Source organism: Rousettus aegyptiacus, unplaced genomic scaffold (assembly GCF_014176215.1).
Source record: "Rousettus aegyptiacus isolate mRouAeg1 unplaced genomic scaffold, mRouAeg1.p scaffold_m13_p_10, whole genome shotgun sequence".
NCBI lineage: Eukaryota > Metazoa > Chordata > Mammalia > Chiroptera > Pteropodidae > Rousettus > Rousettus aegyptiacus.
Genome location: NW_023416285.1, coordinates 25,602,523 through 25,620,879, shown reverse-complemented (window position 1 = coordinate 25,620,879; position 18,357 = coordinate 25,602,523). Strand labels below are relative to the sequence as shown.

At 35.6% G+C, this 18,357-nt stretch overlaps 1 protein-coding gene and 1 pseudogene across 2 annotated transcripts; one reads left to right on the top strand and one right to left on the bottom strand.

Moving 5' to 3' along the window:
• Nucleotides 1–1,079: 1,079 nt before the first annotated feature.
• LOC107508835 lies at nucleotides 1,080–12,483 on the bottom strand (annotated as a pseudogene).
• Nucleotides 12,484–12,500: 17 nt separating this feature from the next.
• RPL34 (ribosomal protein L34) lies at nucleotides 12,501–16,711 on the top strand. Of its 2 annotated transcripts, none has more exons than XM_016140856.2 (5): nucleotides 12,501–12,529; nucleotides 13,500–13,573; nucleotides 13,656–13,755; nucleotides 14,064–14,167; nucleotides 16,595–16,711. In XM_016140856.2, exons 2-5 carry the CDS (start codon nucleotides 13,509–13,511, stop codon nucleotides 16,677–16,679), a joined length of 354 nt encoding a protein of 117 aa, XP_015996342.1. In that variant the 5' UTR covers nucleotides 12,501–12,529; nucleotides 13,500–13,508; the 3' UTR covers nucleotides 16,680–16,711. The 2 variants fall into 2 exon arrangements, with proteins under 2 accessions (XP_015996342.1, XP_015996341.1); XM_016140855.2 differs by lacking the exon at nucleotides 12,501–12,529 and adding an exon at nucleotides 12,538–12,640.
• Nucleotides 16,712–18,357: the final 1,646 nt, after the last annotated feature.

The following is an 18,357-nucleotide window of genomic DNA, read 5'->3' as shown; positions in this document are numbered from 1 at the left end:
ACGAACATTTTCTTGTCTGCTTTTTTTCTCCTTGCAGCAGGCTCAGCTTGACATCCCTGGAATTTCTTCCACGCAGACTAATTAATAAGTCCTCGACTTATCATATTCACTTCTCTTCTTTGATGTGCTACCTTAGTCAATCATCCTATTTAATTAGAATTTCAATGATAACTTTACTTATCTTGTGGCTAGATGTAAATTAAAATAACAGGATTTTAATTCTCTTTCGTATGGGGTTATGACATTTTGAAAGAAAAAGTTTCAACACAAACATAATATTATGTACTTTCTATGTGGGAATGGGGAAGCATTCTTCAAAATTATTTTCCCATTGCTATAAAATAGGATTGCTGTTAAGCAAGCAATATTGGAAATGCACTGGATTTTTCTATAGCATCATTTCACCAAGTCCTTCACAGGAAAAAAATTGTTTTGATTTACATCGGTAATTGGAACAAGGCACTGGTCACGTTGCCAGCAAAAGCAGTAGCTATGTTTTAAAGAAAAAGTATCTTCAGAAAGTTAAGGCTGTGATATATCAACCTTTTTAACTCTTTTTGCCCTCTTCTGTCAATCAATGCTATTTTTTCTTTTGGTAAATTCTATAGTGGGTTTTTAAAGACTTCTTCCAAAAAAATACCACAAGGAAATAAAAAGGGTTCTCCCAAGAACACAGCAAACATTTACAAAGCACAGGATGTGAAGACGGGGAAAGGAGTGCAGAGAGCAGCATTTCATTTCTAGAAAACAAAGCTAAGGCCAATATATATTAAGCTTCCACTGTGATCCAGCCTCAGTCACAAGCTTTACCTCCATTAATCCTCCAAGCATATCCACAATACAGGATTAGTATCCCCATAATACAGATAAGAAGATAGTCTCAGCAAGGTTAACTTGCTTTCTTTAAGGTAGCACATGAAGAGGAAAAAATAGAGAAGGCATGAAAAGAAATGCCTTTGAACATGGCATTTAAAGCCTTCCATGATCCGGCTTCAAACTGTCTGCCAAACTCATGTTTTTTCTACTCTATTATGTAAATTCATCCAAGATACATCTCCAGGAATTAGCCCACTGCCAGATTTTAGCATAATATATACTTTATTAATACATTGTTGACAATTGCCTTAATGTTTATAGACATTGGCTGAAATTTAGTCATTGTAGCTATAAATAGTAATTTCAATCATAATAAATACATTATTTTTTTTAGAATTGAAAAGGCTTTTCATTTCATGTGTATTGCCAGTGTATCAATACAGAACATTTTATAATGGCTAGTGACATGTGGTTATCAAGTCTTTTCAAATACCAAGTGCTAGTATTTTCTGGTAAATAAATATCGATTTTCCCAAAACAAAATAACCAGCATAACACAATTTCAGGAGATGGTGATATCATCAGCATAATTCACCCAAATCATAAAAATGGCAATACTTAACATCACTCATTTCACACTTTCCCAATGTAAAAAGACATCTCAAAAACTTCATAACATTAAACTACAAAATTCACTCTGCAAACATAAGGGGTTATTTTTCAAATTTTGACTTTGAGATTTTTTTTTTGAATTTTAAAAAATATGGTGAGGAATGTGCTGAGAGAGGTGGAGAAAAAGGAGCTTCCCATTGATGGCTTCAACATGCCTAAAACACTTCAATAATATAGAGGAAACACTTCACAAGCAAGAATATATTATGAATAAAAATCTTTCTGCAAGAGGAGCACATACATGAACAGTTCTTACATCAGTTGCCCCACAGGAGGAATGTCTTGAAGAATACTGGTTTACACAATCTTCTGTAAGACAGAGCTGGCTACCTCCATTGATTTTATCTTTTACTAGGATGTCATAGAGCTCATGTGCTTTTCTAAAAGCCCATTCACTCTATCATTTAGCTATCCAGTTTTGAGAATGTGTTAAACATTTACTACTCCATCTGTCATTCATTCTTAAGTCTCCTTGGAAGTATCCCAGAAAAATTATCTGGCTATTATCTTTTATTTATTGAAATATTCTGTGTTCTTCAAGGCACCATGATGTTTGTTAAATACATGAATTAGTTGTCCTTTAAATTCTTTGAGCACCCCGTTGTCATCAAAATCCATGAAGGTGGACACTAATTTGACTTTTGGATAATAAACACCAGTTTGATGGATAATCTCCTCTAGGACATCACTGCTACCAGCTGAAAATATGAACACAGGGATACTGTGTGGTTATAGTTTATCAAAGAAATTCTCTTACTCTTCCTTGAGCAACATCAGATTCTGCCACAATTTCTTTAAGTTTAGCTTTCAGTAAAGCTTGTTCAACAATAAGCAAACCATGTGATTTACTGTACCATTCTACTACGTAAGGGTACTTCTCTTCTACAATAAAAATAGGATCAATTTCAATAGCATATTTTTCCTTTGTTGCAGTAACTTTTTTCGACATTTATCTGGAACTAGCTTACTGTTGTCAACGACATTATGCCATGTTGGTCATCTTTTCCTTTTCTAGGAAAATCTACTTAGTGTCATACAAAGTCTGTTACTATCTGAAGTTTAACAGCTTCTCCTTTGATAAGACCAAGATAATTTCTTCTACTCTTCTTGTGGAGTTCTTGATGCAAACTGAACTTTTCCAGAATTCTGGCATCCTTTTCACATGTACAGCAGAATCTTGATTAGTCATTTCTTGGTTATCCAATCTTCTTCCTTCAGGCACTCTGAGTTCTTCTTTGAACTTGTCCTAGAACAACAGCATAGGTGGTGAGCAACATCCAGAGATGTAGGGCTTAGATATAGGCATTTCAATGATCTCGGTCTTCTGGCCCCGTCTTCGTCGTCAAGGTGAATGTGCACTGGACCAGCATCACTCCTGCCACCAAGGAGCACATGCTGGTGCTTGCTTCAGAGCCCACCCTGGCCACTGCAGCCTGGTCCATGGACAGAGCCTCATGTGCCTCCTGGGCTGAAAAGAAGCCATAAATATGTTATTTTTAAATAGCAAGTACAAACAAAAAATCATATACCACACTATATTCGAGTCTTAGAATAATAAAATAAGCTTCTTTCACATTTTCTTGTACTATTTTTCCCCCAGGAATAAAATGATTAGCTTTTTTGTTTGTTGCTTAAAAAAAAAAAAAGTTGCTAACAATAGAAACTTCAGTGGAAATTTCACACAATTATTCTGTCTTTGATCTCTGGATCTTTCTCCTCCTTTACTCTCAATAACAATGCTCAGAAAGACTAAGAACAGAGGTTATAGTGACCAACAGAAACTTGTTTCATTAGTAAAACATGAAACCACTGCTTTAATGCCATTTGGAAGCTAACCTTTCAGGGATTTAATACAGTTGTTCTTTAACAATAGAACTTGGTTCATTTGCTATTTAAGACATGATTATTTAAATTAAAGTTAATTGGTTTCCTTACTCCCCTTTAGGGCTTTAGTCTCAGAACATTTCTATTAGAAAAATCTAATTTGTCTCAAATTCCTATTTCTAAATTTTAGAATGGTTAAAATGCTCTGATATTTTAACTCTTTGCAGCAAAAATTATCTCTAAATTACAGCTCAAACTGGCAAATCAATTAAAGATGCAGGTGGCACAGTCAGAAAAGGGCTCAGTTGTAGTTCAGGAAGACAAGGAGCCGCAGTGGAAGGTGAGCAGTCAGTCTCTACCACCGCCTCTCAGAGGTTGAGAAAAGGTTGGGCCACTCCTCAAGTTTCTTGAGGTTTCTGGTATAAATTTAAAAATAAAGCCATATTTTAAATGTTTACACTGAATACACAAAAATGCAGTGTAACATAGTTGAGCTCTTTACCAATAATCACAAGTTTAACACAATGCTTTAATTCATGGAGCGCTATAGATTATGACACTCGCTGCTGAAACAAAGTGTCTACGTTGTACAATGAAAGTCTTCCAATCTTTTTCCTGTATCTCAATGACTATAATTATAACCTCATCTAGAAATAATGTCAAAATTCTCAACTTCAAGTTCTTCTTGTATAGGAAGGAGGCTCAAGTCTAAATGCTCCCTCTTACCATTCCTTGATAGGCTCCAATCTCATTTACTCGCTTAATTTTTTTCTTTTTTTTATCCTTCCTATGTACCAGGCACTACTAAAGGCATTTAAAATATATCAGTCAAAGGTATTTTTTAAAAGGACAAAAGTCCCTATTTTGTGGAAAATACTTTTCATGGAGACAGACAACCTATAATAAACATAGTAAGTAAATAGATAGTATGTTAGAAAGTGATAAGTCCAGGAGAAAAAAAAAATAGAATAGGGTGGGAGGAACTGGGAGTCCCAGTGAAGGATAGAAATGTGTAATTAAATAGGATAGTTAAGACAGACTTCACTGAAAAAGCGACCTTGAGCAAAGAAACGAAAGAAGCAACAGTAAGCCATGTGTGGAAGAGTAAGCAGAGAAACAGGAACAACTGATGCCTTCATGCAAATTGAAGAGGTGCCCTACCCACCTCCAAATATCATGATTATTTTTTAACTAATAAAATTATTTCATTTATAATGATTTGGAATTATTTTCATTAAGAAAGAAAAGAGATATTCTGGCACCTGTATCCAAATATTATTGACTGATAAGTATTATATATTAATTAACCTGAGGATAACATTTTAATTATTATCTTAACAGAAAATGAAAAGGAAATGAATGAATTCAAGGCCTGTTCCTGAAATGGTAAAAAAAAAAAAAAAAAATTAAGAAATAGTTACCAATAATTTTTCTTTTACTAAGTTATAACTAACATAATAGTTTCAGGATTGCATATAAAGATCAATATTTGTATATATTGTGAAATGATTACCACAATAAATCTAGTTAACATCCATTATCATATATAGTTACATAATTTATTTTCTAATAGTGAGAACTTTTAAGATTTACTCTCTTAGCAACTCTCAAATACGCAATACAGTATTATTAATTATAGTTGTCATGTTATACATTATATTCCCATGACTTATTTCTTTTATAAATGGAAGTTTGTACTTTTTGACTCCCTTCACACATCCCTGCCACTTCTGGCATTCACCGACGTGCTATGATCTCGGTTTGTTTTCCAATTCCATGTGTAAGGTCATATAGTATTTGTCTTTCTCTAATTTATTTCACTTAGCATAGTGCCCTCAGTGTCCACCCATGTTGTTGCAAATGGCAAGATTTCATTATTTCTTATGGCTAAATATATATATTTTTTATGGCTGAGTGTGTGTGTGTGTGTGTGTGTGTGTGTTGTGTATCACAAGTTTTTTTATCCATTTACCTATCAATGGACACTTAGGTTGTTTCCCTATCTTGGCTATTGTAAATAATGATGCATGAACATGGGGTATATACATTTATTTTGAATTTGTGTTTTCCTTTTCTTTGAATAAATGCACCAGATCCTCACATGTCATTTTATTCAACATCATTTCAATATAACGTTGATGAGATGCTGTTGGAACTTAACTCTTATTTACATCAATTAGCCTATGGTAAAATCAGTTTCATTATGTTTTATTTCACTGCAGTTTCAAGAACCTATTGAGGACATTAAGTAAAGACTTACTGTACCAGAAGTGGCATTGCTGGATCATATGGTAGTTCTATTTTTCATTTTTTGAGAAACCTCAATACTGTTTTCCATAATGGCTGCACCAATTTATATACCCGCCAACAGTTCTATGTTCTCTGCATTTTCACCAACATTTTGTCATTTCTTGTCTTTTTGATAACAGCTATTAACATGTGTCAGGTAACATCTCATTGTGGTTTTGATTTTCATTTCCCTGATGATTATTTTTTCATGTATCCATAGGCCATTTCCATCTTTGGAAAAATTTTTATTCAGATCCTCTGCCCTCTTTTCAATCAGACTGTTTTTTCTACTGAGCCATATGAGTTCTTTGTAGATTTTAGATATTAACCTCTTATCAGATATATGATTTGCAAATATTTTCTTTCATTCGGTAGCTGACCTTTTCACTTTGTTGATGATTTCCATTGCTGTGCAGCAGGTTTATTCTGATGAAGTTCTACTTGTTTATTTTTGCTGTTGTTGCCTTTGCTTTTGGTGTAAAATCCAAAAAATCATTGCCAAGTCTGATGTCAGATCGATTACTGCCTATGTTTACTTCTAGGAGTTTTATGGTTTCAGGTCTTATATTCAAGTCTTTAATCCACTTTGACTTAATTTCTGTAGATGGTGTAGATAGTGATCCAGTTTCATTCTTTTGCATGTTGTTGTCTAGTTTTCCAAACAACATTTACTGAAGAGACTGTCCTTTTCTCATTCTATGTTCTTGGCTCTTTTGTAGTAAATTAATTGACCACGTATGTGTGGGTTTACTCCTGCTCTCTCTATTCTGTTCTATTGATCTATGCATCTGTTGTTACTCCAATACCATACTGTTTTGATTACTATAACTTTGTAATCTAATTTGAAACCAAGGACCATGATTTCTTTAACTTTCTTCTTCTTTCTTTAGATAGCTTTGGCTATTCAGGTTCTTTTGTTGTTTCATACAAATTTTAGAATTGTTTGTTCTATTTTTGTGAGAAATACCATTGCAATTTGTTTAAGGATTGCACTGAATCTGTAGACTGCTTTGGGTAGTGTGGACATTTTAACAAATATCAATTCTTCTAACCCATAGCATGGACTATCTTCCATTATTTATGTCTTTTTCAATTTCTTTAATCAATGTCTTTAGTTTTCAGTGTACCAGTGGCCACTTTTTTTTTTAACACATAACTTAGTGGAAAAACACTGGATGCTTTCCTACTAGTCAGGAATAAGGCAGAAATTTCCATATCTACATTATTATTTAATATTGTCTTTGAAGTATCAGCCAATAGAATTTGATAAGAGGTACAAAAAATAGAAAGGAAGGGATAATATACCTGAATAATATACCTGGAAATTCCCCCTAAATTAAAAAAATTTAAATATCTATAATAACAGAATTCAGCAGGATATAAGTTAAACAAAAATTCATAGCCTTCAATAAAAAGAAAACAAGTGGAATAATGGAAAAGAGAATGTTATATACATTAGCAACAAAATAGATAAAATACCTAGAAATAAACTTAATAAGAAATGGGTAAAATCTATACGAATAAAACATTTTAAATAGAGATAAATAAATAGAAAGATACCACATGTTCTTGAATATGATGACCCAATATCAGGAAAAGGTCAATTCTCTCCATGTTAATATATAAATTTAACATGATAATAAATGCCAACAAGTTTCTATCTGTAAATAAACAAGTCGATTCTAAAATTTGTATGTGTGTGCAAATCCTAAGATTATTTTTAATTCTTCATGTAAAATATCTTGAAATTTTAAGAAAGTAATTAGACACATGAGGAGACAAGACAACAAAAACCAAGAGAAATATCTGACAATAAAAATACATACGTGGAGAATTCAGATAATGGACTTATTAGTCTCAAAATATTAAAATAATTATGCTAAATATACTCAAGCACCCAAGGAAATAAAAGTCAAGACTGAAAATTTCAGCATAGAATGGGAAAGAAAAAAGAGAAACAAATAGAAAACTTATAAATGAAAAATGCCAAAAACTGAAATTAACTCATTGAATGTGTTTAATACTGTATTAAATATACTGAAGAGAGAATTAATGAAGTGAAAGACAGTTCAGAAAACAAAATAAGGCACAGAAAAACAAAAGGATGGGAAATATTAAAGAGAAGGGTAGGAAACCATAGTGGCTTTAAAATATAATCCTAGAATCACTGACACTCTGTCCAACAAGAGATGAGAACATATGTTCGCTGCCTTGGAATCTACGTAAGCTTGGGACAGTTTTGACTAATGGAATACGGTAAAATAATGCTGTGTGACTTCCAAGGCTAGATCATTAAAAGCCATGTGGCTTCTGCTGGTTCTCTTAGAATGCTTGTTTTCTAGATGCTTCCTCTTCAGTAACTCCCTTTCAGAACCCAGATGCCTTGTAGAGAATTTTAAGCCCCATGGACAGGCCATGTATAAATGCTACGTTTAATGGTCTCAGGCTAAGCCCAGCCTTCAAAGTATCCCAACACAGGCACTAAGTAAAAAAAGCATTCAAATGATTCTGGCCTCTAGCTGTTCAAATCACTCTCAGTTGAGACATCTTACCCGTGGAAAGCATGACCACAATAAAATTGTGTTATGCTACTAAGTTTGAGACTGTTTGTTACACTGAAACTAATAACCAGAAGAGAGGCTTAGAGATACTGTGATAAGAATACAGCATGTAACTGGAGTTCCAGAAAAAGAGAAGAGAATGGAGATGGAGCAATATTTAAACATATAATGGGTGAGAATTTTTTAAAACTCATGTGAGATATCAAGTTACAGATATGAACGACTCTATGAACCCCATAGAATAAATAAAAAGAACACCTAAGCACATCATAGTAAAACTAATGGAAACAAAACTTAAAGAGAAAATATGCAAAAGGCAGCCATAAAAAAAGACAAATTCCCCTTAAAAGAGCAAAAATAAGAATAATTTAACTTCTCAACAGACCATCGAAGCCAAAAAATAATAGAGTGCTACTTTCAAAGTACCAAAAGAAAAAAATAATCACCAGCCTTAAACTCTACATCTAGCATTGCAGAAGTGTTTGGTGTCCCACATCACATTCCTTCAGCCTAGTTCTAATTTTGCCTTCATTTGTAGTCGACTGATTGATAACCTTAATTACATCTTCAAAATATCTTTTGCCATGTAACATAACATAATTACAAGAATATTACCAGGGGACATAAGTCAGGGGGCCATCTTAGAATCCTTAGCCTTCTGCCTACCACACATACTCTATGACTCATCAGTTCCACTTCTAGGTATATACCCAAGTGAAATGTGTACATTCTCTTCAACAGAATACATGTTCTACAATATTCCTAGCAGAACTAGTCATAATAGCTGAAACTTGAAAACTACCTAGTGTCCTTCAAGAGAATAGTGGCATGATTGCTCAGTGGAAATCTACATAGCAGTAGAATCAAAAATGAAATAGGTAAACCTTATAAACATAAGGTCAAGCACAAAGCCAGACACAAAGAATACTCTTCATTTATATAAAGTACAAAGATTGACAAAAAGTATAAAACTTTTTTTTACGGGTAGATGTCAGAATAGTATTTACCCTTGGAAAAATGGGAAGAAAATGGAAGGACGCACAGAGGGGCCATTTGGAGTGCTGATAACATTGTGTCTTGATATAGGTGTGTTCAATTTGTGAAAATTTATTGAGCTGCATATGTATTTTGTGTGCGAAAATTTTAAATTGCTGCTACAAATAAATCTTAGAAAATCCAAAAGAATTTTTACACAAATTACTAGAAATAGTAGAATTTATAAAGATGTCTGAAAGTAAAATTAATATACAATTGCATGTCTACATACCAGCAAGAAAAAAACTAGAATAGTTTTTAAGTATAAATATAAATAAAAATTTACAGTTTTAAACATCATTCACGATGGAATCAGAAAAATGTCAAGTCCCTAGAAATTCATCTAACAAAAAACAAACAAATCTCTATAGAAAAATTATAAAACTTAATAAGAGATATTAAAGAGGACTTAAATATTAAGAGAAATAGGCTATATTCATATTTAAGAAAACTTCGTATCATAAAAATGTCAGTTCTTCTCTAATTAATCCATTGATCCAATGCAAATGCAAACAAAATTCAGATTAGCTGACTCTAAAATGTACCTGGAAGAGAGAAATGTCAAGAATTTCCCTTCTGAAAAATAAAGAATGGTAGTACACATTTGCTCTGTTGGCAGTTAGGGTTTACTAAAGAATTCAGAAAGTGTGGAGCTGATAAAGAAAAGACATAGTGACCAGTGAAATAGAATAATCAGAAAGACTTGTAAATGTATGTAACTTAGATATATGACAGAGGTAACCCATCAGTTTGGTGGGGAAAGGAGAGACTATTCAGTAAATGAAGTTGGGAAAAAAAAAATAAGGTTATATATATAGAAAGAAAGAAAATTGTATTCTTAACTCACCCTATACATAAAAATCAACTCTAAATGAGTCAATAGCAAGACTTTAAATCATTAGGTGAATATCTTATAGACCTTAGAATATAAAAGGATTTTTACACCAAGATGCAAAAACTACAACTCAGAAAAGATAATTTTGACCACATTAAAATTAATAACTTTTATTAAAAATTCCTTAAATAAATGAATTTTAAACCTCAAAGATTCCCATTCCAAGCCAGGAAAAAAGTATAAGGTAGGTTCATTTTATTTCAATTTCACAAAAGTTTATGAAATATTTAATAAGTGTACAAAGAAATTAATAAGCAGAGAAGTGAGAGAAAGATTAATAAAAAAAATTAGATTCCATGAAATGTTTAATAAGATTGCCACATCCCCGGCAAGACAGATCAAGAAAAATAAGCAAATGAAGATTGAAAGAGAAGTAAAATCACTGTATAGACCAGGGTTAAGTTTAATATGGGCGAACTATGATAGTGAGACTACTGTTCTTATCTGCTTGGGTGGGAGGAACACAGAATGGTAAGTGAACAATGCTAGAGTGCGTTAAGGGCTGTTCTCATGTGCCCAGCAAAGTCTCTCTAGAAATAGAGAATATATTGTAAGTAAATGCATTCATTTGTTCATATATTCAAAAATCACACTTGCCTCTCTATCTCAGCCTCCATCTCAATGCCTGGTAGAGAGATGAAAGGGATTCCAAAAGTCAAAAAGTAGAGGACCAGAAAGGAGGAAAAGTAACACAGAACTATGTCAAGGGAGAAGTAATTTGATGGTCAGCAAAGGCAAGGATATATTCAAAGCTTTCCATTTGGTGTGGTGACATAGATAGTAGTAATGTGAAGCATGATGGAATTAATAGGCCTCACTGGACAACTGCCCTCAGTCACTTGCCTGCTTTCTCGCCTCAATAGTGCCACTGGAAAACCTGGAAGGAAACTCAAGTGACTACTGAGATGCTCTATTCAAATCCTCTCTTCTGGGTCAGTGCAGCTGGCTCACAGCTGCCTCTCGCAGAGGACATAGTTCTCAGCTTCAGGAAACTGCATCACCCCTAGTCTTGGGACAGCCAGGCCAAAGAATAGCTGATGTGGGAGTACAAAGGCCTGGGTCCCTTGCCTGACTGGGACACTGTGAAGAACCATCCTAATTCTAGAGCTCCCTGTTAGAACAGCTGAGGCTTCTGTCGCCACCATGTAGTGTGGCCCTGATTCTATCTTTCGCACTCCCTTACAGGTGTATTTTTTGAGAGCTCTCCCCAGTACACGCAACTCGCTCTTAGTATGTTTCCAAGGAACCTAATCTTATGTAAAAGTTTAAAGGACCTCTTTAGCTTTCTTCCTCCAGCCCAGGCAAAAGGTTCTTTACTTTTTGGAGGCCACAAACCCCTTTGACAATATAATAAAAGCTAAGGACCCCTTCTCAGAAGATTACACATAGGCACTTAATGTAAATCTTTACATAATATTTTTTATTTTAGTTTATTTTTCAATTACAGTAATAAGTTGATATTTAATATTATTTTACATTAGTTTTAGGTGTACAGTATAGTGGTTTGACACATATAATTTATCAAGTGACCCCCCCCCAACACCACCACGGTAAGTCTAGTACCACCTGGTACTACACAGTTATTACAATATTATTGACTGTATTTCTTATGCTGTATTTTACATATCCGTGACTATTTTAAAACTATCAATTTGTACATTTACATACTTTTTTAGAGATTGTTTTTCTCTTCCTCTCAACTTTAAGGTCCAGCTCAAACTTTACCACCCATGTGAAGCCTCAAATAGTTCTTTGTAATCATTTGTTGAGTACTTAAACTCCGCAACACACCATGCTAAGTGCTTTAACTTCATGACGCCTTTGATCATGACAACTCTGCAGAGTAGTTACTAATACCTTTATTTTAGAGATTCAAGGACTTGCCCAAAGTAACACAGCTAATAATTAGTACGTACTGGATTAAAATCTCAATATGTAAAGCTTGCGCTTTGAATGGCAAGGAAAAAGTAGGGAAGGTTTAAGATGTTAACCTCTTAAAGGTCACCTAATAAGTAGTGTCAGAATTGGGATTTAAAGCCAGGTCTAACCCCACAGCTTGCACTCTTTAGATTAAATGTGTCGTAGCGCCTTGAAGAACGAAAAAAGTTTACTTTGTCCCACTTTTGCCCTTTGCAGCTCCTTTGTTATTAGCATTTGTTTCTACAACAACTCCCAAAAGACCGTTGCGTGGCGTTGCTGTGGTTCGCTGAAGCCCATCCCTACCTGACCATGGAAGAGCGGCTTATCAGTTGCCGTACAACGTGGCGGCTCTATGCACGCCCGCCCACACCGGGCAGCTGCGGGGCGTCCGTACAACATGGTGGCGCTCTCTCCACCACGCCTCTGCTTCTAGCGTAACTTCCCATCCTGCGCAGTCAATTTGACCTTTGAACCCGCAAGGGCTTTCTTTTTCCTCTTCCGGGGACGGTGTCTGAAGGTATGGTTGCGTTTCTTTCTCCGAATCGCTGTTCCTTTTACAATCGGACGCCATCCGGGGAGTTGCGGGAACCGGGATCGCTCAAGCGCAGACTTTTGAGCTGGTGTGGGGGTAAGGGCTTAGGAGGAAGGGTGGTGGCGAGCAAGTTCCCAGCTTTTAGCTTCAGACACCCCTGGATCTGGACCTCCCCTCCGCAGCAGTGAGTGGTTGGAGCTTACCACCCGGTTCTTTGCTGCCTTTGGAGTCTGGCGTTTAGAGACAAACTCGTAGTGGTCCCGCTAGTGAGACTGGGAAATCGCGGCGCATTTTCATGTCATAAGTCCCCATTTTAAAACCGCTCCTGTAGATGTTCTCAGGCTTTGGGAGGGCGGACGACCCGCCTGTTCGGTTGTTTCAAAACGTTTCCCAAAACCAATAGCAAGAAAGACAAAAATGTGTTAATAGGGAGTTACTTCTATCGTGGTTTCGAAGATGCAAACGCAATAATGGCTGATTGGATCGCTCGCATTGGCCTTTCGTGTCAGTTTTGGTGTCTGACAGTTTTTTTAGTGTAGTGTTATAAGCTCATAACAATAAATGTAGGCTGTTTTAAAATAACGTGCTGTGGCGAAGTGGTTACGAAATTGGGGGTAAAAAAGATTGGTTCTGTTTTCATGTTACTTTGCATGGTTCACTCAAAAACTGAGTCGTTCATATGCTTATCTGTATGATTTGCTACGTAATACCACAGTTCTATTAAATGAAACTTAACATGACCCAGGTGCTTTCGGGCAAGACACAACCCTGAGCATCACTGTGTCCCAGGCTAAATAGAAGTGGTTTTAAAATATGGAATCTTTTCATTAGACACCTTAAAAAAATTTAAGGGTACTATGCATAAGAATAAATATGTATAATTTATGTTACATAATTTTTTATAAGGTTTGGATTGTTTCTGCAATACAAGTTTATTCCATTTTTCTTAATTTAGGCATTCAAAATGGTCCAGCGTTTGACTTACCGTCGGAGGCTCTCCTATAACACAGCCTCTAACAAAACTAGGCTGTAAGTATTTCTAAAATTTAAAATGCATGTTGTCATTTACTCTGGAAAATACTGAGCTGTCACCTATTCTCTCACTTCCTAGGTCCCGAACCCCTGGTAATAGAATTGTTTACCTTTATACCAAGAAGGTTGGAAAAGCACCAAAATCTGCATGTGGCGTATGCCCAGGCCGACTTCGCGGCGTAAGTAATTCTTTTGCTGTGAATAACACAAGGGTTGAACTTTTTGAGCATTAATTCCTTGGTAAGGGAATGAGTGGAGAAGTCAACACTAAGAAAGCTGAAAATTACTAAGGATAATCCAAATCTTTCAAAAATATAGACTTCGTTTTAAGCCAGTATGACAAATACAGTGAAACGCCTTTTGGATAAATAAGTACATCATTTTCCATTGTAACCTAGTTTAATGTTTGCACTTACCACCTATAAAACAATCTAGCACAATTTCTGTTCTTTAAAACATCACAAAATTCAACATTTTCTTTATGCAGGTTCGTGCTGTGAGACCTAAAGTTCTGATGAGGTTGTCTAAAACAAAAAAACATGTCAGCAGGGCCTATGGTGGATCCATGTGTGCTAAATGTGTCCGTGACAGGTAAATATAACTGTCTGTAACACTGCATGCTAATCATTATTAGAATACTTGTGAAAAAAATTTAAACAAAAGTCGTATATTCTAGAATCCTTAAACTCAGGATAATTGGTGCTATACATACATAAATGATACTAGTTCAAAATAATTCAGTTAGAAGTTGGACTTCCTTTATGATGGGTGTAGAAATTAAAATGATCTTAGTTTTATAGGGGAGGCAGGTAAGAAACTGGGCAGTTAGCTGGAGAGTGGGAGGTCTTAAAAGTAGGAACAAAATAGAACGTAAATCTAATGTGGCTGGAGCAGTACAAGGTGATAGATAAAAGTGGAAAAGTCACAGGTTACGAAGGACAGCTTTTTTGCTTGATCCTTAAAAATGTGGAATCACTGGGTTTGAGTAGGGTAGGGAAAGCTTCGGTGTGCCAGGAACTAAAACAGGATGGATGGTAAAGTCATTCTTTAAACAAAAGGTAAGCGCTTGGAAGTTTTTCTATTTTGTGAAGCCTGATGAAGTGACACCCTCATTAAGACCTAAAAGCTGGATGGAGGAGGGTTATCAGGAGAGGAGACTGTTTCAGGTAGAGGACTAGGTCTTGGACATGTGAAAGTGGCATAGGCAGAAATAGAAGCAGTGGAGTGTATGATGGTAATGTACTCGGCATTTTTATAGTCACTGTTGCAAGCCCATTAGGGAGGTGTTTCTATTCCCATTTTTGGTGAAACCAGGGCTTGTTGCTTAAATTCACATGGCTGGTAAGAGGCAGCACCAGGGTTTTTTCCAGGCTTTATTGAGACCCTTACTCTTAACCCCAGTGACTATATATATTAAATCGACCCTGAGGACTTAAGCAGAAGGATTTGAGAGGTGATGGATCTTCACAAGTTAAAAAAAAAAAAAAAAAATGATTCAGACAGTAGTTTGTTTCCAGGTTATTGAGGTAGTTCTGTGAAGTGGTCCAACTGAGTTTCCACACCAAACCTTGTAAGTTCATGTTGCCTTTTGGGAGCTAATTTGTAAAGGGGTGGTAAAGCATGTTACAGTAATGGAAATACACAGTAAATATAACTTACATGGAATGCAGGAGAATTTAACTCCTTTAAGTTTAAAGGAGAAATCACTTTCAAGTGGCTGGGAATTTGGAAATAGTGTTTGAGGTAGAACCTGAATTACAGATAAGTTTTAGACGAGCGGCTGAAAGGGCATTGCAGTCAAGCAATGTACATAGTTTTGATCTGGCACATGGAGGATGTGAAATAGGGAATGAGAAATAAAATTGGAAAGGCACATTGGAGGCAAAAGGGTCATGACATTTCAAGCTAGGGAAGTTTGGCTTTTTACCAGTCCGGTTTCCCGATTTTGCCAGATAAACCCACGTGGTAGGCATATTTATTAAAAATACAGTTCTCAGGCTTAGCTTGTGGAAATTTGGGTGTAAATCTACAGTAGCCGATAGATTAGCATCAGCTGTGGCACCGAGAGAGTCTGGTGTTTGATCTGAGTAAGGTTAGAGACTTTTTAAGGGTCCTGAGTAAGAGGCATTAATTTATTTCTGTAATACAGTTACATCAGGGAGATTTGAGAGAGTTAAGAATCCCAGTGTTTTGAGGTGAGGCTATTAAATGACCAAGAGTACAATAGGGAACATCAGCAGGACAAGTTTCTATGGGAATTAAAGGTTTTTGATTTTATGAGTGCTTTATCTCCGGGGCTAACTTTGATTTGTCAAATGGTAGTGACTGCTTCCTCTCTAAATAGAGGTTCAAAGTACAGATAGTGCAAATTCTTACAAATGGAACCTTTATAAAAACCCTATGAAATGGGTATGAAATTATTCCTGTGCCCCAGAACAGACAGTAACTTGCCCAAAATCACACAGCTAGTAAATTGTATGGTGGGGCCCAGACAGGCTCTGGAATCCTTGCCATTGATATGATGCATCTTGCTAATATCTTTTACCCCTTCATTTTGGTTCCTAGCACATAGCTCCTTTTCTGTGTTTTTACTGGAAATTTTCAGTAAAACAGTTAAAACATGCTGAGATGTTTTACAATCAAGTAACATCATTAGTCCTGGATCCTAATAATGAAATACGGTTAAAATAAAAGCTACCATAGTGGCAGAGAGCGGTCTTGTATGGGGGTGATTTTCTAATTTATCACACTCAGAAGAGCAGGGCAGGTATACTGGCAGAGGATGGAAGAAGTAGCCAACTTTAAATGCCAGTGTAGTAAAGAGACCTCAGGCTGAAAGGGTCTTCCATATAATTGCAGTTTTTAAGTTTTTATTCTGTTACTTGTGGTTTTATTTACTTTTCTGCATATCTTCCCTGACAGTTTTGTTTTGTTTAATACTTTTATGGTACTTTTTCCTACTTTGTTAAATCAGTGTTGTTATTTTAACTATATTCATTTAATATTTTCCTTTTTTAGGATCAAGCGTGCTTTCCTTATTGAGGAACAGAAAATCGTTGTGAAAGTGTTGAAGGCACAAGCACAGAGTCAGAAAGCTAAATAAAAAAATGAAGCTTTTTAAGTAGTAAAACAAAAGGCTTGTTCTGTTATTTCTGTTGTAATGTGTTAGTATACAGATTTGGTTACTATGTATTATTTGGGACTCAGTGGTTTTTAGTTAATTACTTTTTCTGAATGACAATAATGGGAGGTCATTGATGGTAGCTCCAGAAGACTTGCGTCATTTTGGGAAGAGTGGCCCTTAGAGCCAAATGTTACTTTTAATATCACTTTTAATTTCATTTCATAGTATCTTCTTCAGCACCAAAATCCATAGGATAGAAACCACAGTGTTCAAGTTATTTGGATTGGAACCTTCCTTACATCACCTTTAAACCCTCCATTCCCTTAGTTCACTTTCAGAATGGTCCATTTTGGAGAGTTGGAAACTCCATATCAGCAAATAATGAACTCCTTTATATAAAACATCACATCATGGGTCTAGCGAAATTCAAATTCTGATTTATGTTGGATTTATAATTAGAACATTAAAATAATGGACCTTCGTATTAATAGGTCTATTTGGAACTATGTAATATTGTTTCTGACAACAATAGAAAAGTATGTAAAGATTTTATTAGCTCATTCTTGTAGGGCTGAGAGACTACCAAGCATCCATCCAAGTATTTTACTCCTTTGAATTTTTTCAGGCCATGCCAAGCTTATTTCCATTCAAGTGAGACTAGAACAGAGCCCCCAGGCCATTTCTACAAGCCAGGAACTCTAGAAATTTGGAGTGTAGCTGGAAAATACTATAAATTTTGACCTTTTTTCTCTAGATAGCGCTGTTGCTGGCATAATGTGACAGCGACTTCTTGGCATGGTGTCATGCAGGGCCGGTTCCTCTTTATAACCCGTGACAGTGCCCTTTCCTAAGGAAGGAAAAAGGAAGAAATCTTTCGGGCCTCTTGAACACTTTCATTATACCACACTTCTTCGGTAGATGTGATTTTTAATAAGCAATTTGCAGAAGAGAACTAATGAGCAGGTAGGCTGGCATTTGAACTTAAACTGTTAATTACCTTTTAACAATACTTGGTAACATCTCCATAGTGATTCCTAATGCCTGCTTGCCACTTGGCTGACATTTACTCTAAGTTTTCCCAACAACCCTTGATACCTTTATTATCCCCATCATACAAGGAGGGAACTGAGACACAGGTCATGCAATATTATCCAGAACCATTTGTGTTAGAATTTTTGCAAATGTATTTAGAAAATTCAGATGGATGATAGCACCCCCAATAAACTAGCACAAGAAGTGATAGCCAAGACCCCTCTGGCATTTAGTTTCAGATGATGGAGCTATTGACTTTTCCCCAAATGCCTGGTCATCCCAAGGTTTGGTAAGCAACCAGAATCATCTTGGGTAATGTTTAGTCCCAATATGAAAAAATTTTCAATGGGGATATAATTGAAGAGCATTGGATTCAGGTTTACATTTCGATTCTCCATGACAGGCTGCATGGCCTGTTTTGTGGTCATGTAGTGTATTCAGTTTAAGATTTTAGGAACGTACTTTTAAAATAACGATGGTGCATTAAAAATTCGGTTACTTGATTGTTAACTAGTTTTGAAAGGCTTGAGATGTAATTTTTTAATAGCTTTGGAGGGGAAAGCCTCCATTTGCCCATCAGGGCTCTTCCCTTCTATTGTGAAGTTAGCTCAACAACTTGACTGAA